Consider the following 20,847-nt stretch of genomic DNA (forward strand, 5'->3'; position numbering starts at 1 on the left):
GAGGTGTAAACATGCTTCCAAACCCACCTGTGGATTTGGAGGACATATTTTCTTCAAAAATTGCCAATAAAATTAATGCAAAATACAGTCATTTAATGCCACATGCCCCTCCCCCAAAATAAAATATTTTAAATCACTCCTTAAAAGTTATATGTTCAAAAAATTATTTGATAATTTTAGCACACTGTTCATTTTAAACATGTCTTTTTTTGTTATCATTATTGTTATCTTATATTGTTATCATGTATTGTTGTTTTTGTGTACTATTCTAATTGTCTGTTTTATACACTTCAAGCAAAGTTTGCAGCTAAGTGCCTGAAAGATTGCCTTTTTTGTGTAATATATCTGCTTCATTGTTGGTATTTATTTTATTGCTGGGGTCACTGTTTCTTGCCTGATTTATTTTTTTAAATATTGCATTATTTTAAATTTGGGATGAACCTTGTAAGGCACTTTGTATTAGTATTAGTAGTAGTAGTAATAGTATTACCCGAAGTCAAAATAATAATTATAATAAAAGTCCTTCCCCAGTGTTTAAAAGTATTTGACATGCCTCCCACCACGCCTCCTCTCTCATAAATAACGAATAGTCCCTAACGGATATGGCAGTATGGCCACAGTCCGTCATGGTTCAGTTAGCTTTTTTGGCGCCCCCTGTAGGTCGTCTGTAAAAATGTTTGCAGTTATCACATCCGGGTGGAAGTGGCAATGTGCTTTACACCGTTTTGGGCAAGTTGAGTTACTATCTCTCTGTAGTTATGCCGTTAATAGTGATGTGTGGTTACCCCTGTAGCGGTAAAACACGACGAGCAGAAGAGCTGAAGGCGCATTTTGAAGGAAGCACCGACAGAAAGGTTCATATTGTCGGAGACGGAGCTCTGGACGTTGAGAAAAACACAGTTTACGCAGGCAAGTTACGCTAGCTAAATTAGCTATGTCTTCATAGAAGTGTTTGTTAATAGTCACAGTTCCCCTACATGTTAGATATACACCAACGCGGTCATATTATCTTAATACAACCGCAGTATTTCACTGTAATGTCACTGGGTGAACCGAGGATAATTGAACTGGAAAAGAGATGTGATGATAAACGTTTCTAACAATAGACTCGTTTTTGTTGTCATGTTATTGTGCGGTGTGCTGCCGACTGAAAATAAAATATGCTACCAAATGAATCAAGAATTGCAGTGTATTACGGATTATCGAGAGTTTGGTTAGAATTAATGTTTTAACTTTTTGAATGGATTTTGGTGTGCAGAAGGCACATAATGTCTATATTTGCATACCTGATAATTAATATTTCATACACCACTTAAATGTGTGGATAACTTGTTAATAACCGTTATGTTTGGTTTGCAAAACCATTTGCTTGGCACAATTCAAAATGCCTTATATTAACATCTAATAGGTTTCTGAATGTTTCAGCAGCTAAAGTTTAATACCATTAAAATAATCGGCTACTAGAACAAGCCACATGTTTTTATAATTAAATTTATACTGGTTTATTACTTTTTTTGTTTGTTTGGGGGTTTTTTTGTTTTGTTTTTTTTCCCAAATTGTCTGATATTCAATGAAATGTTCTCTGAAATATATAACGTTCGTGCTGCGAATAGCTTAGCATCTGTTGTTTGGTATCCCAAATGACAAGTCACAGAGAAGACTGGAGTTATAAAAGTGACCCGTTACTTTTGCATACTCCTGCTATCATCTAAACCTTATTGGATGTGTTGCAGATTCCCAAAAGGAAAAAAATGTCCGAGCGTCTCTGAAAGCCGAGGTAGAGAGGTGAGTTTATCAAATCTGTTTTTGGACTAGATTTATCACTGATATTCAGCCGTCACATCCTTTTTAACCTTTTATTTTCTGTTTAGGAAAGTCAACAAGGATGACATTGTGATTTTGGATTCATTGAATTACATAAAAGGTAACTCATGCTAATAATATTCTTTTTGCAGATTCTGTACTGAAATATTATTTGTTCATGCTTTTACTTTAAGACTTGAAATACTTGACAGGCTACCGCTATGAACTGTTCTGTCTCATCAAACACACACAGACACCACACTGCCTGGTGAGTGTACTAGAGTAATAACTAATAGATTTTTAATATCTAGAAGAAAAAAAACATGACCTAAACATTATTTTCACAAGTCAAAATCAGATGCTTTCTTTTGTTAAAGGTCTACTGTTTGACATCAGATGAAGAGAGCTCAACGTGGAATACCAGCAGAGATGCTGCTGAGCAGTACAGCCAGGACATGTGAGTGAGAAGTCCACTCATGCAGTGGAGGTGCATATTTGTATAGATTTTAAAACATATGTCTGTGCCTGTAATTGTGGAAATCAACAGTGTCCACTTTTGTTTTGTGGCATCTGGTTTGTCTCTTATAGCTTTGATGCATTAGTGCTGAGATTTGAAGCTCCAGACTCCAGAAACCGATGGGACAGTCCTCTCTTCACCATCCTGAAAGATGACATGCTTCCATTTGAAGCCATCTCTGACGCACTTTTCAAAAGAAAAGCACCCCCACCTAACCAGTCTACCCAGAGTGTAAGACACATGCTGTGTTGTTATTTAACAAGCATGTAATATTCAGTAGATGCATGCTGCCTTTTTGACTTGTCAGTAGTAATTGAGATTTTTTTTTCTGCAGCAACCATTGTCATCTGCAAACTTCTTGTACGAGTTGGACAAGATCACACAAGATGTGTTAATGGTATGTCTTCATATGTTTATCAGGCGATTTTGAGAATGCCATATTTTGCAAAACTGCAATGGAAACACTTTTTTGGCTTTTCTAGGTCACATGATGCTATGGCTATGTGCTTGTCAGTAGGAACTGGCTCCCTCATGATGCAGCAGGAGCTACAAGAGCTGTTATTGCATCACATAACTCTTCAAAAGTTGAGCAGATCATCCAGAGGTTTTGAATCCACAATTCTGTGAAAATGTGGACTATTACCTCCCAGAAATCCCTCATACGTGGGAGCGGCCACGTATGAGGCTTGCCTTTGCATTATCGCTCCAATAACACGCCTACAACGCCTTAGATTGGAAATAATGACCGCCAGTTTTGTTTTGAACATACATCGCCATGCTTCTTGGAATGTTCTTGTGAGAGGAGAAGTCACATAACATCTTGAGAGAAGCTGAATAGCATCACTCAATGGAAACACAGTCATCTCGCAGTTGTATTTTATCGACATTTTGAAAAAATTGCTTAAGTTTTGCACAAATCTGTAGAAACCCGCCTCTAGTCCAAAAAACACTTGCTTTAAATTTCAATATGCAAAGCACAAATGTTGAAGTCATCCAAATTCACCTTTCTGCAGCTCGGGAGAAATGTATCAATACAACAGAATGTCAGGATGTCTGCTTATGTTCATTCAGAGACTGGAGTTGACAATTTATTTTATCCATTTATAGGCCATATCTGTTACATGAAAGACAATAGGTAACATTTTAATGCCTTTAATTGGATCAGTGTGCATTTTTAGTTTGGCGGTGTGACACTGCTGATGCGATGCTGAGGAACTAATCTTAGCAATCTCAACACAGACTACCCTGAACTTAGAACGCCTCTGACGGAGCACAATATGTGCAACATTTGTTGATCAGACTCAATGAGAAGCAGTTCTCTTTATGTTGTTTGAAATGTTATGTATATGACAGTGTTTGGAACATGTACCACAGGTCTCTGATATTGATTTTGATATTGAGCCTTCTTTCCTAAGAGACACAACTGGTGAAGTCATTAACATTACATAAGGACCAGCTGGACAATGGGTAAATGGCAAAAAGACAATAATGTGTGCCTAATGCGTTGCAATCAGCACTATGTCCTCCCTCTGTAAATGGGTGATGTCAAGGTTCATTATTGACATGAGGTTGCGTGTCCTGTTACTTAAGCACCTTTGCTCCTGTAATTATTTATCTGCCTTTTTATATGATCGGTTGTGTCTGCTAATTGCTGTTAGCCAATAAGAAATCTCCTGCTCTTCGAAGTTCACTTCGAGTTTCACATCTTCTATAATATCACTCAAATACTAAATCAACATTTGAATGCTGTGCAGTTTTTTTTTGACACCCCTGTGGTGTCAGTCCTCATGATGACACCACAGGGGCATCACACGTGTCTATTCATTCTGTTTAAAAACAATATTTCTGCACCACTGCAGATAAAAATAAGGCTACACTAATATTATTAGTATTATTATACTGTTTTTAGATTTAGATTTCAGGGTGGCTGCAAGGATTGTTTTCAACTCATGTGATCTAGACATTTCCAGTAACTACAGAGCATTGTTAAGTCCAAACGTAGAGGTGTTGTGATATATAAAGTTAGTGACAATAACTGTGATATTTAAAGATGAAATATTGCTATCATGGTTATAATACTTATATGATAATATTGTTTAAATAATCCAGTGCCTCTTAAAACATTCTGTTTCTTTCCATTCTCACTTAGTCTCCCTCCCCAAACGCCAGCGTGTTGCCTTTTCACCATCTATTAAGCGTTTTGCTCTTTTTAAATGCTTTTGTACATTTACCGACTCTTTCCACATTCCTACACTTGTACTTTGAGTGTAATGCTACTTCTTTTCTTTTTCTTTTTTCAAATCTTCTGTACATGTCACAATAATATTGTTACTGAGAACTCTTTTGGCCATGATAATCTTAAATTGAAAATCTGATAACTTAAACAATTTTTTTGTATAAAGATAATCATTTTCAAAATTCATAACATGTAGGACATTTTCAGCTTCAATCCATGGTTGTTGCCGTGTTGCATATTTAAATTTAAAAAAATGTAAATGACATATTCATTGAAGACATAATTTTTTTTTGTGCTTTTTTAAAAAAAAGACTAAATAAGACAAATCACTTCATCTATTTTGAGGTTATTTTTTGATTGTTTTTTTTTTTGAGGATTTAAAAAAAAAAATCTTGAGGTGATGACAAAATGCTTATAGACATTCAAAGCTTCATTTAAAAACCTCATTGTAAGCTACAAATGAAATGCCATTGCGTGCACATTTTTAAATATTTTTCAACAAATCCATTATAAATTAAATGAATTATTAGAAGTTCTTTTCTAATTTGGCTTCATCAGTCCATTTAACTCTGTGTGCAAACCCACTGTGCTTCTGCCAGGCAGCTGTATTTGTCAGTAAAAACACTCTTCTGTATGTAATGTGTTTGACAAATGTCATTTCAGGCAATTTTTAATGCACAGAAGACGAGTGTTCCTGGGGATCTGATTCAAGTTCCAGGAGCTACAGAAAAGATATCCTTTTTACACATTTACACGTCCATACGTTGCAGGTTTTGGTGATGTGTTGGCATGTGGGTTGTCAGGTGTCCACATAGCAGTGACCTTTCACAGCTAATGACTGTCTGCAGTTTGTCTTTGTGCTAAAGAGTCATATTCCCTCAGCAGCAGGAGGCAAAGTACTGAACATCAAATGATTTGTTTGAAGGAGAAAGGAAGGAAAAAGGGGGTGGGGGTGTCCATCAAAGACGTTTAAATGAAAGGCACAGCAGCCAATCACTGGTAAAGGTCCTGCCTGTAATGACATGCTGTGGGATACAAGAGAGAAGCCAAATGACAGAGATTAGCGGATTTGTATTGGCAGCTGCAACGTGTCAGACCTTCTAAGAAGCAACCACTTCGATTGAAATGAATTTCTGGGCAGAAGCTCACTTAAAAGGACATTTCTGCGCTGGTCAAACTTCAGTGACGGGTGCATCATTTGGGATGACGTCAGTAACATTCAGCACTCTGTATTGTTGCCTCGTGTTCTCCTTAAAGGTTGAGGTGTGACACTGTTTCCTTCTGATACTTTTCTGGCTAGTAACTTATCACACATTACACTTATCACTATTCAGGATTACTTTAGAAATATATGTATCCTTTGTTGTATTTGAATGTCCTTAACCTGATGTTTTTAACATCGAGCTCACCAGGAACATCAACATGGCAGAGCTAAGGAAATTACGGCGCCAGTTCATCAGCTACACAAAGATGCATCCAACAGAGAACACAGGGCAGATTTCTAACATGTTTGTGCAGTATTTAAATAAGAGCCTTCACTGACATTTTATCGCATTGGTATGATTTTTTTTTTTTTAGACAAATAAATATATTTAAATATTTGGTGCATGGTTGTGGGTTATTGGCCACTTTAGAGAATTAAAATACAAAACATTTTGGAATTTAAAAGTAAAGCACTGCATTTTTTAATGAGCAGAAATTGATCTTTACAAAAAGTGTCCTTACAGCAGAAAAGCCATGTGCAGTACCTGTAAATTCTATACAAATTAGACACAAGCATGTCAGCTGTGAAGGCCCAACCACGTAAAGCCAAAGGTTTCTACCAGAGGTGTGGACTCACGTCACAAATTTGATGACTTATGCAGCACGGACATTTGCAGTGACACCTGAAACTCCACTTGGACTTAAACATGAAAGACATAGGACCAGGGGTGTTTCTGGGGTTTGAGGACATTGGGGACATAGCTTAGACCTTAGTAGGGTGGTCCAGGGGGAGCCTTCCCTGGGACCTTTTAATTTTTTATGAATATGCTCTATTGTGATGCTCTTTTTAAGCACTCTGGCACCTCATTTACCTTTAACTTTATCAGAAAAATATTGTAGTCGTTAGTAATTATTAAGTACAGGATACTTAACAATGCTATCATTAAACATGTATTGACTTGAGCTGTAAAAGTAGTCGTTGTTAGGCCTATTCTTTTTTTTTTTTGAGAAATATGTGTAGCCTATACATCCGGATCTGGGGCTATTATCAGAAATTTGGGGCTGAAGTTTAATGACTTCACTTGGATTTGAACTTTTTGACGTGAAAATACTTCATAACTTCCTTTAAGAACAATGACTCCCTGATTCACTTTGTTTGAACCAATCAGACAGCATCCCATCAAGCTGCAGGAAACATTTCTGAGCACTACATAGAAAAATTATACCGAAGATAGTTTCATTCCTGTACAAAAGCTATGCTTTGGTCAACAAAAAATATGAATTACATTATGCAAAAAGTGCAGGTTGAAAAAACAGCGGAAATGCAACAACTTTCAGCAAACTTTTTTTTTGACAAATACATTAAAAAGCAAACATGATTTTTGTACATTTAATGTATTATGTTGAAATGGCATTGCATTTGTTAAAGAGCACATAATGACTCATTTGGAACTTGAAATTGGAAACAGGACTTTGGACATAAGAACTGTCAGTTTTGACTTTGGACTTGTGTGCAAAGACTTGAGACTTACTTGTGACTTGCAAAAACAGTGGCTTGGCTCCACCTCTGGAAGAAACCATGGAGACATTTTGGCAAAACTGAACTGTTGACTTGACCATCAAAAGGTCCATTTAAACTTTCTTGAGCTTTCAGCCTCATCTTGTGATCTTCCTCAGCAGATGGCGCTGCTCAGTTTTCATGGTGATGACTCAATTAGAGAACTTTGGGTTGAATTTTTGATTTTTGAAGTTTCTATTTCCAAAGTCAGTTATGAACCACCAAGCTCAACATAACACATGCTTTGATACCTAATTATGTGGCTTCTACATGCATTAATTCCCATCTTTTTTACCTTTTCACTCACTTTTTGCTGTGTCATTCTTTGTAATAAATTCCACTTTCAAGTCAGACTTTGCCCAGTCAAAGCTCAGCACTTTCTCAAGTACGGGTTATCCTTAATCCCGCTGGTATTGTACTTGACCTTGTGGTGACAGACCTAACAAACAGTACTTGGATTTCTTGTTTGGAAGCTTCTTATTCCTGTGCAGGATTTGTAAGCAAAATATTGCTGTGTCAGGCTCTTTTAAAGACTTGGTATTATGTAAGAAGATTGTGAGAAAAGCAAAGAACAGGAAGTTATGTGCAGGAATGTGCCCTTGCTTTGCTTACAAATTCAGCCACGTACTTTTGGCTGCTTTACTGGAATGATTTCAGTGTGATAGTGCACACATAGCATGCATGGAGACTAATGTACTGGATGTGTCAACATGTATATGACTTTTACTCATAAGACCAATAGAAAAAAATGAGTGCAAGAATCTTTGTAAAATTTATTTTATTGAATGAAAAGCCATAAAAAAATAAACTTTTCACACCTTTTAACTCACATAGCCCCACAAAGAAAATAGCAGCAAAGCACTGACAAGTGCTATAAAATAAAAGATAGAAAAGTCATGATTTGTGAATGTGACAGTGCCAAAATAATGAAGAAAAAAAACCCACAACATATGCAGTGTTTACAGAATTGCATTCACTTCATTGTCTTTTTCTTCAGAGGAACGGCTGTGCCAAAGATTCTGTCCCAGTGGCTGAAGAAAGGAGCGTAGTTGCTGCTTGGCTTCTGGTGGTGCATGTCATGAGCCGGTGCACCTCCCAGCAGACCAAAAGGCACCAGATGGTTAAGGGACCACGGTATGTCATAACCTATGTGGTCCTCCACAGAGAGCCAGAGGCTGAAAACTGTGATGCACCACGTGGTCAAAGGGTGGCACTTTAAAAGAATGGGGTCCTGGTTGCTCCAGAGTCCAACAGTCATCAGTTCTGGGATGCTGAGCTGCTCAGTCGACCAGGAGAAAGGTGCCATGTATTCATGGTGGATTGCATGAATCCAGCGGTAAAGCTGTGCATGCTTGTGATGTACAAAGTGCCAAATGTAGTACTGAGTGTCAAAGAGGAGAAGCACAGCCAGTCCGTCAATGAATACCTCATACAATGTTGGAGCATCCTGTGGCAGCGTTGGTGTAGGCAGTATGAACATGCTGATTATCACAGTTGGCAAAACAAAGAATATGTGGTTATACAGCGCCGTCATGAAGCTCTTAGCCATCATTCCCACTGTTGGCTGCCTCTCTGGTTGGATCTTGTACTGATAGAGGAAAGGCAGTCTTTCTCCCCAGAGGTCCAGTGCAGCAAAAGGTATGCTGAAGAAGAAATAGCTGGAGAAGGCTAGTAGGACTGGGAAGAAAGGAGATGAGATGAGAGGCAGGTGGTAGAGAAGCAAATAATCCCAGAATGGCTGCAGCAGACGGTCCGAGGCCTTGGAGGGCAGGACCTGCAGAGGCATCTCACTGATGTTCAACATCTCGCTGTAGCTCCACTGAAAGCTGCTGCTGCTGCTGCTGCAAGTCTCAGGATCAACACAAAGTTCTGCCTTTATATAGTGGAGCTCAACAGAAGGGGCTTTTCTCTCAGTCAGAACAGACCAGCTGCTTTTTTTTCCAGCTCAATGTTAACGAGCAGACCTTCACAAGCAGATTAACAAAGCCACTCAGGACCATGCATCAGACACAACAAACTGATACGCTTTCATCCGTTTAACCAGTACAAGGTTAAATCGCTGAATGCATGGAAGAAAGGAGGACAAGGACATGTTTTTGGTAAGTGAAATATAAATGTTTTCTCCTCAGAGTTGCAGAAGACAGGCATTTTGCTTTGCAGAAATCTCTCAATACTTTAGAATAAAATGTCATCCAATTCAATCCACATTAAATAGGATTCCTACAGCTTAAGGCAAATTCAATCAAAAAGTTGCCTTAAGTTTACATTAATGAATTCAGTGCCCCGTAAGACTTTTTAGGGAGGGGGTCCTCTGTGGGGGTCCTAATTAAATGTCCAGATTTTAAATATTAACATGTCTCACACTGAATGATCATAACAACATGATTTATTGGTGAAAATGTGCAAAAATTTCATTGAAATCGTGTCACGTGTTGTCACAAATTAAGGCAATAATGCTCTTCTTCGCCAACTACTTATTTTCACCCAGAGCCTTCCTTGAAATGGTTTTGTTGGTGTTGGCATATTTTTGGCGATCATTTCTGAAAAGAAAAAACAAACTCTTTATCTTTGCACCACAAAAAAAAGTATTTTTTTAATTAATAAAAACATTACTACCAATTTGTTTTAACCCGGCAAATATAAATAAATCAAGAAATGTTAAAAATAAACTTTAAAAAATGTGGACCTTATAGATGTACCTTGCCATTTTGACTTTGTTTCTGCAGCCCAGTCCTCCCTCCCAGTGGCTGGTGCGTGCACCTCTCGTCATCATGCTGCCGCAGCTGACACAAGGCTTTCCATTGCTGTATGGCTGCAACAACAAACAAGGTAAGGATGATTTTTTTTTTTTTTTAAAAATTCCATTCAGAGGCAAAGTCTCACATACGAATCCAAATGTATCTATAAAAGCACAGGAAATAAAATAATATTAAAAACAGCCTTATGCTGCGTTCACAGAATCAAGGGGGAAGTAGATTGCCAACTGGATATTTATTTTGGATTTATTATGGATTTTAGTGGACAAGAGGAGAAAGGTAAAATTAGGTGAGGTCATGCCATGTATCTGCAAGTGTGGACGGCATTACTGATCACATTTTTTAACTTAATTTATGTCCGCATCTTAAATAGCTCCTTTACACAAGGTGAAAACCTTGGCACTCTGGACAATTACTGGACATTACTTCAAAAATTACATAAAGTAATAACTATTCAATTGTTGTATTTAATATATTTCACTAATTCTTTGTAAACTACACAATATCACCATCGCAGCATGTTGTCATATCATCAGTTTTGCCATTTTGCCATTCTGTCAAACTGTTGTTTTTTTTTGTTTTTCCCATGCCATACAGAAGGTGCTGTCCAGCTGCCGTCTGCCGTCTACCTGATTCCATGTGAATGCAGCAGTATGCATTCATGCGTCCAGTAGCTGGCCTAGCTCTTTGCTAGTATTACCTTCAATGTTGGTGAACTAAGTTGAAGTCTGCCTGGATAACAGTTTAAGCAATTTCCCTCGGTATAAAAAAAACCTTCATCTTATCTCAGGGGCTAAAATATAATGTCACGCCAAGTCTTTCGCTCACCTGTTCTTTGGCACAGTAGCCACAGATCATCCTATTGGCCAGTTCCATGGGGTGGTCCTGGTCCTCATCGTGGCACACATCACAGGCATAAGCCCGACCGCAGCATGGAAACCTGAGGGCAGTCAGAGGTGCAAAGTTTTCACAATGTGCTTTTTGGAGCTTCCACGTCAGATACATGAAACGATGATAGCATGATGATGCTACCTTAGCCAGCGATGGCTCTGTTTGTAATGCTTGCATGATCCCTTTTCTGGCAGCGGCTTCCCTTTTTGCACAGCAGGATCTCTTATTGTCTTGTAATTAACAGTAGCAGCACTTCGACCTGCACCAAGGAAAAAAAACATGTTGGCCTTTTTGGTGTGTTTAGATACAACAAACATTTACATTTTTAGATGCATAAATGCTGGTGTTTAAAGGCTTTTGTGCTCTGTGTAGCTCCTTAAATAACAATGTGAGGTAACACTGGTGAGGGAGCCAACTGTGGCAGTTTGCTAAGATCTTGAATCTTTGCTGATCCCTTTAAGAGCAAATGTAGGTGAGCTCTGACCTGTTCTGTTGGCGCGTGGAGGAATATACTGAAATCTTGTGCTCTCAGCCATAAGATTTAGTTTGCTGTGGCAGTGTTCACAATTAAACTCCTTTGTTTGACCATAGGAAAGGTTCTGGTAAAAATTAAAAGACAAAAAAAGTTTCAGACCAGGCCAGATCTCAATTTTTCACTTCTGCTGATAAATCACAGTGCTAATTTTGAAAAACCACCTGCACAGGGCCCTCCTGGGAGCAGCTGAGGCAGCCCACGATGAGGTCACAGTCCTGAAGCACGAGGTCAGCGGGTGTAGCATTGTAGAGGTCCAGGTATCCCAGGACATCGCTGTAATGGTGCAGCAGGCAGGGCCTGAACGCAGCACTGATGCTTGCACTGCACTTTTCACACTGAGCTGTGCAGGGTGCCCTTCCAGTCAGCGTCAGATCTGCGGTCACCTTACACCTGCAGACAGCACACAAACAGTCAAGAGTTCAATTGTGTGCCATTCGAAATGAATTAACTCTAATTTATGATACATATGATATGCGTTTAGCTTTTCTTCCTTGCCTGTTACACTGAAGACAAACGGTGATTTGTTGGGCTGCGACAGTAGCTGTGTTCTCTCCCAGTCTCAGTCCCAGCAGCTTCATCTCTGTGCCTCTACGGGGATCGCTGATCTTAATGTTCTCCACCAGATGACTGGTGTCCTCCCCCTGCTGCTGCCCTTCATTAGAACCTGGACCCTCCTGCTGCACTAATGTCCCTTCCTCCATTGTCCTCTCATCCTCTGTCTTCTCCAGTTTGCCTTCATCACTGACCTCCTCGCCTGCAGCAGCGGCGTCAGATGAAAGATAATTTCCAGATTTTTTACACACAGCTGCCTGAAGCTCCTGGTATGATATGAACTGCAATCCAGCTTTTTCTAAATCAATGTCTTTTTTCAGCTGCAAAACATTCAAGAGAAAATCTTTCAGCATAATATAAATAAATGAAATAATAATAATAAATAAAAGAAAAAGGATTAAATTAGATTAAAAGCAGTAAATTTAAGGTTATTTCAGCAAGCTCAAAGAGAAAAAATACAAATGATCTCCAGTTTCTGCACACTGCAGTCTCACCTGCCGGGCTCCTTCCGTAAAGAGTCTCTCCAAACTTCGATCTAGCCAGCGTAGAAAAGGCCGGAAGAGCAGCTCTATCTTTCCCAGAAGCTGATTGGTTGCGTGCTTGGCTTGAAGCCACTCCAATGACGCTTGCTGTACGTGTCTATGTAGACAGAGATTTATATAAATGGCAACACCATTAACTCTAAACATACAAGTTTCACTATAACTACATGATTTACCTCGCCATTACTGGCGGCAGCTCCTGGTCCAGCGGTATGTCTATAGTGAAAACCTAAGAAAATATTTTAAGATGATGAGAACTGTTATTCCATGTCAACCATTTATTGTATATATATTACAGAGACTGTGGTTTAAATGGAAGCAGTGGTCTTTACCTCATGAGGATAACTGTCTGGGAAGCTCACCATGATGTCGACCTTTTTTAAATCAAAAGGCTAAAAGTTAAAACGCAGAGTTAGTAAATTTGTTAGAAAAAGTTAAAACATCTAGTATTTAATTCTACCTTTTATATCCCTTTACTCTTTTATTGTTAATCTGCATCCTTTATTATGTTTTATATCTTATTGCTCTGTAAAGCACTTTGGATTGCCCTGTTGCATGAAATGTATTATGCATAAAAGCTGCCTTGCCTATTTCCAGATAATCCTGTAGGATTTTTCATCAATGTAACGTATGGTTGGTTACATTAAACTTAAAGTAGGTTATTAATGATTTACAAGAGAAACTTGTAGTTTATAGCTTCTACAACAATGCTGATCAAGCAGATTTACAGTTCTGATGTGCCAGTAATATTTATTTTGTCAAATGAATTACTATATTTAACTGTATGCTGGGGGTTAGTGGTTTAGAAACATCATAAGGTAATGGCTGAGTAGCAAATATATCTTTTTGTATTTAGTTGTTCTCAAATGAGCCAAAATAGCCAAGATTAATCACTACTTCACCCCATTTCTCATAAAACAAATAGGCTTAACTGAATCTCAGTGGTGCAGTTTAAGTGATGCAAATCCCATGTATCCCCTACTAATGAACAATTACCCTTTCACAGTAAAATCACCATGGGTGCTGTCACAGCAAAGTAGGAATGTTTCTTTTATTTACTGTCTTTGGAGAGACTTCAGTATTTGTCTCAAAATATACGTAGTTCGTGTTGATTAGTCATGGAGAGACTTGTTCATTCTCATTTATTAAAAATGAGCTTTGCTATATTATCAAAATAATACATGGGTGGATATTTGCTCTATTAAAGCTTGCAGTGGAGAAGAGGAGAAATAATTAAAATACTTACCCAGTCTGGATCCATGGCCTCAACAGTTGCCCTGTAATACGTAAGTTTTCCATCACTTCGTTCCTGAATAATCAGCTGATCTTTGGGAAAACGCTTCTTTAACTGATTGATCTCTGTGTCCCGCAGCTGCTTGGACATATCCTCTGTCAGGTCACACAGCTTGACCTCCTGGAGGATGCTTGGACGGGGCACTGGTGGCATCCTCTGCGCAGGTCTTGGGTAACTGCCAGGAGCACGCTGGTCGTCCACAGGGGGGAACTGTGGTGGATGCCAGAAGCGACATCTGTCCTCCATGGTGCAGTGGCCTGAGACAAAGTAGCGACAGGGGCGGCGGCTAGCTGCTGGGGCAGCCCTGGAGTTGGGAGGCCTGTGCACCAAATCTCCTCCAGGGACCTCTGAGTTTGGCAATGTGACATCTGACTGGCTGTGCGTCCTGGTTGTTTTCTTCTCATGAGCTCTGGCATCATCTCTAATGTGTAGGAATTTGCATTTCTTCCCAAAATTGCAGTGTCTTCCCTGAGAGAAGAAGCGACACAGCTGCCGTGTATCAAGCACAGGCTCTGATTCACCCGTCCCCTCTCCCTCACCATTCTCCATCATTAACACCTGAATGAATGAATACATTAACACACATTAAAGAGTCCCCACTTCTTTGACTTATATGTAAACACTAGAGGGACAAAAGTATTCAGCACATGTGGCACGAACATCATGAATCACCTGCTTCATGGACACATGCTATGGTCATGAGCTAAACTCAGCATCTGAGGACGGAACAGCTGTGGCACAACAAAATGGCACGCAGACTCGTGTGTAAAACCAGAGTGCAGATACCAACAGCACATCAGAACGCCATCCGATATGTGAATACAAACTGTTCACATGTCGTACTTTCCACCAAATTGTTTTGCTCTTTTCTTTTCAGAGCAGGACAGACGGTGATGAGGTGCCCCACTCATGGCACACATACACAAACATCCATTTGTGGTTACAGCCTCCACTCTTCTGAGAAGACCTCTGATAAGATTTTGGAACCTCGATACAGGTATTTGCTTTCGTTTAGCCACAAAAGTCGTAGCAAGACGCTGAAGCTGGAAAGTTCTTCCATACCTAACTGGGAACAACACTTGTTTATGTTAATGCTTAGCGATCAGCGGCAACGTTATCTTAAAACAGACAAAAACCTTCTCCAAACTGCTACAACAAAGGTGAAACACCATCTTCATAAACAGTGGTTCCAGCCTTTTAGGCTCATAACTACACATATATTTTTTTTAAAAATTCATACTTTTTATGGTCTTAGAAAGTCCAAAAATATATTTATAAATATGAAGAACTTTTTCCTAAATCCAATAGCTTAAGTGCTATAATTCAAATTTGTGACGTCATGGGGTACAAAGTGTGGAGCTCAGAGCAGCCAGGGCAATGATCTGAGTGTATAGGAACATTTTCTGTTTCAGAGCTGAGAACACTGCAATAAAATCAAGCTCATTTGGGTATAAAAAAGGAAACGTGTGTCCACAAAATCAAGCTCCCATTCATTGTCTATGGAGCCGTTCCAGACTTTATACTTGATGACATCACAAGTACAAAACTCACCTCTCTGGTTTCTGGCTTTGAGAGAGAGTAGTGTTCAAAAATATTAATTGAACTTTATTGCTCCTATATTTATTTTTATTTTTTTGTTTCCACACAAAGTGTATCACTAGGGAGGACATGGGTCTATAAAAATATACTGAACAGCTGACACGCAGTTACAGTTTTAATAGCTTTTTTTAATAGCAATGCAGCATAGTCTTCTAAATGTGAATTTACATTCATGGATATGGAATTTGCCCATCATAACAACAAGATTAATCATGTTCATTTTGTAAGGGGCTTTCCTCAAGTATGTAATCCTCCAGAGCAAGGCTTCATCACTATTTTAAGAAATAAAATTTAATGAATAAAGCCAGAAATTCTTCACAGTGAGGCAATGCAAAAATAGATTCACAACAGTTTTGGTACAATCAACCCAGAAAATACAGTTCACATCAACATCTCTGTTAAATCGTCTTTTCACTGCTCATGGAAATAACATATTGTTTTTCTTAATTTAGCTGGTGTTCCCCTTTAAAATAAGGAAGCGCTCACTTGTTCCGCACCTTAGCTTGTTGAACGAGACACTAAACCAAGTTGCAGGAGGTCAGTTTACCCATGATATGTAGGCTACAGCTCAGGTTTGTTTACTTACCTAATGCTGTCAACCCAACACAGAGACAGACATGCCCCTCCAGCCAGCTGGGATACTTCTTCAAAGATCCTTTTCGTCCTTTCAATCACACACAAATAAAATGTTACTAACAACTTTTAAAACACGTTTTTACTGCCTAACCATTGAAAAACAGAATGTGTGTCCATATACCTTTGGCCAGATAGCGTGGACAATCTCAGTGTTAAATGTGCCTCAGTTTAATAGGCTATTTCACATATTCAAAGGTCAATCCGATGGTATTGAGCCTGTTTTATTGCTCTATGTTAACGTTTCGTGAATGATCTACCAGTATGTTATACAAAAGGGACTATTAACACCCCAAAAATGTTTTGTTTTCGTTACATTTAGCCTAACGCGGGGTCCATTGATCGTCCGCATTTTCTAAATTTGTATTCAAATATCGTCTCAATGCCGTGACATTTGTGCATTTTACTCTTAGTTGCTGTTAAACAGGGCAGAAATAGACATTAGCTATCTGTTAGCTAGGTAAACTTGACTTTTACTCGACACGGGGAGTGTTTTTTCAGATCAAATGAGTTATTGATTTCAGATGAAATCGCCTCAGATACACACAAGGGTCCGCGTTAAAGTATATTCACTGTAATGATACAAACATAAGTGCTGAAATACCTCAAATAACCTCTCGAAGTGGCCTTACCTGCTGATATCTCTCAATAAACTAAATCGTTACGTGCTACAGGAATCGTATCCTGCGTCATTACGTACGACGGCGGGGCCCTATAATGCATCCATGATCCTACTCGGTTGGGTAATTTTGTCGCCCTCTGCAGTTTGGGAGTGTGAAACGGAAGTGAAGAGGTTCAGAGTTTATTCTTGACCAGCTGAGAAAACCATGGAGATTTTGTTATATCACATGACCCTTAACAGCTAGAGTTGCATTATTACCTACACACCCATGTAATCTTTAAGGCTGAGGTATAAAGTTCATTGTTGAGCTGGGACAACACTGACACCTCATGTGACAGGCCAGTTTAGTAGCTTTTCTTGACCTTTTATCATAAGATTATTCAACATTTAACACCTGGATCAAATCTTTTTTTGTTAAATTAATTTTTCTCCTCATTCAGAAACATGAAAGTTTTGAAAACTGAGGAATTGTTTGATTTCTTTCAAAAACACAGTAAAAACATAATGAGTAACTTGGTAAAAGTGTCCCACAGAATTCAGAAATAAAGTAAATAAAAAGTGACATAGAAATTATCTGAATATTAGCTGGGGGATTATTAGATGAGATCAAAAACTGAGGACATATGTTCAGAAAACTATATTTATAATTGTCTTATTATCTAGGCATTTCTTAAAGTCTTTTCTTTTTCTTTTATTTAATAAACCTTTCTTCTTTTTCTTTTGCTTATTTTTCTTATATCTTTTTTACTAATTTTGGGGTCATTTTTTGTTAAGTTGCTTTTCATCCTCTTCCCAGGTTTTTGAAAGAGATCAAGTCAACTTGCTCAAGTTGCGGAGGGTTAAGCCAACATGGATAAAACTTGAAGTGCTCAGAAAACCCCTACTCCTTCTCCTGATGAAAACATATGATATCCTGTTTACACAGTCTATGGATATGACTGAAAACTCCTTAATAACTAAGCCCACTAAATTGACCTTGCTGTGAGATTGATTTCTCAACATTTTTTTCCTCTCTCTCACAGTAAAACTGCAACTGCAATGGGCCTGCTGATGTGCCAAAAACAGCAGAATGATTCAAATTAAAGCTGTTGTTCCTCAATATTAACTATATATATAAAGAAATATTGGCATCTTTCGTTTACACTAAATATTAGGCCAGACTGTGTTCTTGGTCTGCATTGTCCACTTCAGGACACCAAAACACATCAGCTTAACATATACTATATTTTTAAGATTTTAATTGTATTTTGTGATTCACCATTTAATTTTTTTTTTGTTAGTTTTGTGTTATGGATATATGGTGTTTCCTTATAGCCTATTTACAGTGTGACATACTATGTTGGGGAGTAATTAGTTCTATGTTATTAATTTACAAAATAAATGTAATTCAGTTACTAAGAAAAACATGTAATTAAATTACAGTTAGTTGTCAAAATGTTGGCGATTACAAAGGGGTTACATCCAAATATTTATTTATTTACTTTTTTTGCAAAATGTTAACATGCAGAATATAGCATTCATTCTGCTGCTTTGCACCTCATCAAGCAGGGATGCCTTAGCATTGCCTATTTATGCACATTTTTTCTTTTTTTTCCCAATTTAGAACATTTTTAGAAGAGTAATCAAAAATTTATCAAATGTTATAAGTTATATTACTCTGATGAAGTAATTGCAATAGTTATATTACATTTTTTTACAGGGTAAAAATCTGTAACCTATTATATTTGAAAAGTGTTCTTCCCCACACTGGTGACATGTGTGCTTTTTGTGTCACTCTTTTTACATGTTCTTTGTTGGTCTTTCTTTCTTGAAGCGACTGCGTAAATAATGCAAGAATTCCAGTGTGTATCTGTGTAAAATGAGAAATACATTCTCCTGAGCTCAAGCAAAGGTATGACAAGAACATTATGTTTGAGAGAGTGAAAAAAATAGGATTTGAAATCATTTTCTTTGCTGAACTATATATCATGTGGGGAGCTATATGTTACCAGGAACACAGTGTGTATGAATAATTTGTTGCATTGTTGCACACTGCTGTCACTTGATACCACACAGTGAAGCACACATTCAAAGTCTTTACCAAAGCTGCTGTTTCTGGCTGCAACGAGTACACTCTTTAGACTTTTATAACATATTCACCTTGTGATTTTTACTCGAGGATGGATCTGGATTCTAGTGCAGGTATTTGGATAAGATGCTTAGGAAATGACTCTTTGCTGCAGCCTCTGTGGGACAGTCTGAGGCTCAACTACAGAGACTATTTGAGATCTCCTCTCTTCCCTGTTGTTTTGACCGTGTCCTCCTACTTTGTCCTGTGTCTCCCTTTCCTTCTTTGCGACATCATGGGAGAAAGGTGGGCATGGGTCCAGCAGTTCAAGATCCAGCCCAGCTGTTGTCCTACAGCCTCCACACTGCTGCACTGTGCAGGTGTCACCTTGTACAACCATGTGTTCCTTGTGCTCCCGGCATCAGTGGCCCAATGGGCATGGAGGCCACCTGTGGACCTGCCAGACCGAGCTCCGTCCCTGCTGGAGTTTGTTGGTGGGGTGATAGCCAACCTCCTGCTCTTTGACTTCCAGTACTTCATCTGGCACCTGCTCCATCACAGGATCCGCTGGCTGTACGTCACCTTCCATGCCATCCATCATAATTACTCATCTCCCTTTGCTCTGGCCACCCAGTGCCTCGGTGGCTGGGAGTTGGTCACAGTGGGCTTCTGGACCACTCTGAATCCTGTGATCCTGAGATGCCACCTTCTCACCACGTGGGCCTTCATGGTGCTGCATGTCTACGTTTCCATTGAGGATCACTGTGGTTATGATTTCCCCTGGTCCATGTCACGCCTGATACCGTTTGGCATCTACGGAGGGCCCAGCAAACACGACGTGCACCATCAGAAACCCAATACCAACTTTGCACCACACTTCAGCCACTGGGATAAAATATTTGGCACGCATGCTGATTTCAGCTTCTCTGCTGCTATGAAATAGAACTTTAGACCTCTGTTAGGTAGAGCTGTGCTTTTGTGTCTGGTTTGCTTTTTTCAAAACTAAGAGACTACATTTTCCTTTATACACAAGGCATGTCACTGTTGTATTTGAAACAAACACTGTCAAAACAAGATATTCCTGCAGTGGTATAGAGATGATAATGGGCAAATCTGCCAATCCAATTTGATAAAATCATATCATTTAAAGATATGCAGAATATAAATAATGCCTGAATTTTCACTCTGAAAGTAAATCTGAGCTCTAGACATGGGATGCAATACATATAAATATTGCGTCATCTGAGCCACTTTTCCACTCTTTACCAGTGTAATGTTTCTTTTGAGTTGGTTTTATTTTATTTCAAGGGGTGGACAAAAGGGATCAAATAAACTGACAACATATCCATTTAAAACAATGATAGCAAGACACAGTCTGTGTGGTGGTCTTGCTTTTGTTGTCCTTGTTGGTGTTTTGTCTTTCTTTGTAGCCATTCTGCATCTTTTTGTGTTTTGTTTCTCCTTGGGGTCAGTTAGTATCTTTCTAGGTTTTGTTTCTTTCTAGTCATTTTGTGTATTTTTGTGGTTGTTTCCCCTTTTGAAGTTATTTTGTGTGTCTTTGTAGTTCCTTCGCATCTCTTTGTGGTCATTTTGAGTACATGTTTATTTCATTGACATTTTGCAGATGAGGGCCAGTGGGTTCCATGACACCTCAGGCACATTCACTCATCTGTCTGTTGTTAGGCCTGAAAGTATAAACCACAACATCAAAATATCAAGTGCACATACATTGATGGTTTAGTAACCACTGACTCTGGGTTAATATGTCTTCCCCTGTGGTGTTATATAACAAAGAAATAATACTTTGTTACAGTGCTTAAGTATTTTTCTGGGAGTAAATAAAATGTATACTTTACACCACTACATTTTTCCTAAGCATTTTAGTTACTTACTATAAAACAGGGAAGGAGGGGACAAACAGACGAATGAAGAAATTGGAGAGAAGGAAAAAACAATTTTGTTTATTAAAGCCTTTCCAGCATTTGCTTTACTTTCAATACTTAAGTACATTTAATATTTTAAAATTACTTTTGACACTTAAGTACAGTAAATATCAGAT

At 38.6% G+C, this 20,847-nt stretch overlaps 4 protein-coding genes across 6 annotated transcripts; 2 read left to right on the forward strand and 2 right to left on the reverse strand.

Annotated features, from left to right (window-relative positions):
• The first annotated feature begins 703 nt into the window (after nucleotides 1–703).
• kti12 (KTI12 chromatin associated homolog) lies at nucleotides 704–6,144 on the forward strand. Of its 2 annotated transcripts, none has more exons than XM_042496206.1 (9): nucleotides 704–909; nucleotides 1,734–1,785; nucleotides 1,872–1,924; nucleotides 1,998–2,071; nucleotides 2,181–2,260; nucleotides 2,392–2,551; nucleotides 2,655–2,717; nucleotides 5,220–5,288; nucleotides 5,955–6,144. In XM_042496206.1, exons 1-9 carry the CDS (start codon nucleotides 759–761, stop codon nucleotides 6,096–6,098), a joined length of 846 nt encoding a protein of 281 aa, XP_042352140.1. In that variant the 5' UTR covers nucleotides 704–758; the 3' UTR covers nucleotides 6,099–6,144. The 2 variants fall into 2 exon arrangements, with proteins under 2 accessions (XP_042352140.1, XP_042352141.1); XM_042496207.1 differs by having other exon boundaries at nucleotides 2,016–2,071; nucleotides 5,955–6,143.
• A 1,934-nt stretch (nucleotides 6,145–8,078) lies between these two features.
• Nucleotides 8,079–9,592, reverse strand: ch25hl1.1 (cholesterol 25-hydroxylase like 1, tandem duplicate 1). The gene has a single exon (XM_042496576.1). It carries the CDS (start codon nucleotides 9,119–9,121, stop codon nucleotides 8,291–8,293), a length of 831 nt encoding a protein of 276 aa, XP_042352510.1. The 5' UTR covers nucleotides 9,122–9,592; the 3' UTR covers nucleotides 8,079–8,290.
• A 93-nt stretch (nucleotides 9,593–9,685) lies between these two features.
• On the reverse strand, nucleotides 9,686–16,799 carry si:dkey-24l11.2 (uncharacterized protein LOC100034462 homolog). 2 transcript variants are annotated; one of them, XM_042496574.1, is made up of 13 exons: nucleotides 16,752–16,799; nucleotides 16,073–16,150; nucleotides 13,840–14,445; nucleotides 12,926–12,985; nucleotides 12,770–12,822; nucleotides 12,546–12,690; nucleotides 11,995–12,371; nucleotides 11,661–11,889; nucleotides 11,449–11,563; nucleotides 11,106–11,223; nucleotides 10,902–11,013; nucleotides 10,017–10,129; nucleotides 9,686–9,857 (listed from the first exon to the last, which is right to left on the reverse strand). In XM_042496574.1, the coding sequence occupies exons 3-13, from the start codon at nucleotides 14,437–14,439 to the stop codon at nucleotides 9,788–9,790; spliced, it is 1,992 nt and encodes a 663-aa protein (XP_042352508.1). In that variant the 5' UTR covers nucleotides 14,440–14,445; nucleotides 16,073–16,150; nucleotides 16,752–16,799; the 3' UTR covers nucleotides 9,686–9,787. The 2 variants fall into 2 exon arrangements, with proteins under 2 accessions (XP_042352508.1, XP_042352509.1); XM_042496575.1 differs by lacking the exon at nucleotides 16,752–16,799 and adding an exon at nucleotides 16,724–16,740 and having other exon boundaries at nucleotides 12,926–12,967.
• A 2,101-nt stretch (nucleotides 16,800–18,900) lies between these two features.
• ch25hl1.2 (cholesterol 25-hydroxylase like 1, tandem duplicate 2) lies at nucleotides 18,901–19,731 on the forward strand. Its single transcript, XM_042496422.1, has one exon. The coding sequence runs from the start codon at nucleotides 18,901–18,903 to the stop codon at nucleotides 19,729–19,731; it is 831 nt and encodes a 276-aa protein (XP_042352356.1).
• The last annotated feature ends 1,116 nt before the right edge of the window (nucleotides 19,732–20,847 follow it).

This window comes from Plectropomus leopardus, chromosome 11, assembly GCF_008729295.1.
Source record: "Plectropomus leopardus isolate mb chromosome 11, YSFRI_Pleo_2.0, whole genome shotgun sequence".
Taxonomy (NCBI): Eukaryota; Metazoa; Chordata; class Actinopteri; order Perciformes; family Serranidae; genus Plectropomus; species Plectropomus leopardus.

What these genes read in the sequence shown, in the direction of transcription:
- kti12 (XM_042496206.1), top strand. Translation starts at nt 759, where the DNA reads ATGCCGTTAATAGTGATGTGTGGTTACCCCTGTAGCGGTAAAACACGA. An exon ending in TTCATTGAATTACATAAAAG is followed by an intron (nt 1,925 to 1,997) that starts GTAACTCATGCT and finishes TTTTACTTTAAG; the next exon opens with ACTTGAAATACTTGACAGGC. An exon ending in TTCCAGGAGCTACAGAAAAG is followed by an intron (nt 5,289 to 5,954) that starts ATATCCTTTTTA and finishes GATGTTTTTAAC; the next exon opens with ATCGAGCTCACCAGGAACAT.
- ch25hl1.1 (XM_042496576.1), bottom strand. Translation starts at nt 9,121, where the DNA reads ATGTTGAACATCAGTGAGATGCCTCTGCAGGTCCTGCCCTCCAAGGCC.
- si:dkey-24l11.2 (XM_042496574.1), bottom strand. Translation starts at nt 14,439, where the DNA reads ATGATGGAGAATGGTGAGGGAGAGGGGACGGGTGAATCAGAGCCTGTG. An exon ending in CCCAGGAGGGCCCTGTGCAG is followed by an intron (nt 11,564 to 11,660) that starts GTGGTTTTTCAA and finishes AATTTTTACCAG; the next exon opens with AACCTTTCCTATGGTCAAAC. An exon ending in AACAAAGTCAAAATGGCAAG is followed by an intron (nt 9,858 to 10,016) that starts GTACATCTATAA and finishes TTTTCTTTTCAG; the next exon opens with AAATGATCGCCAAAAATATG.
- ch25hl1.2 (XM_042496422.1), top strand. Translation starts at nt 18,901, where the DNA reads ATGGATCTGGATTCTAGTGCAGGTATTTGGATAAGATGCTTAGGAAAT.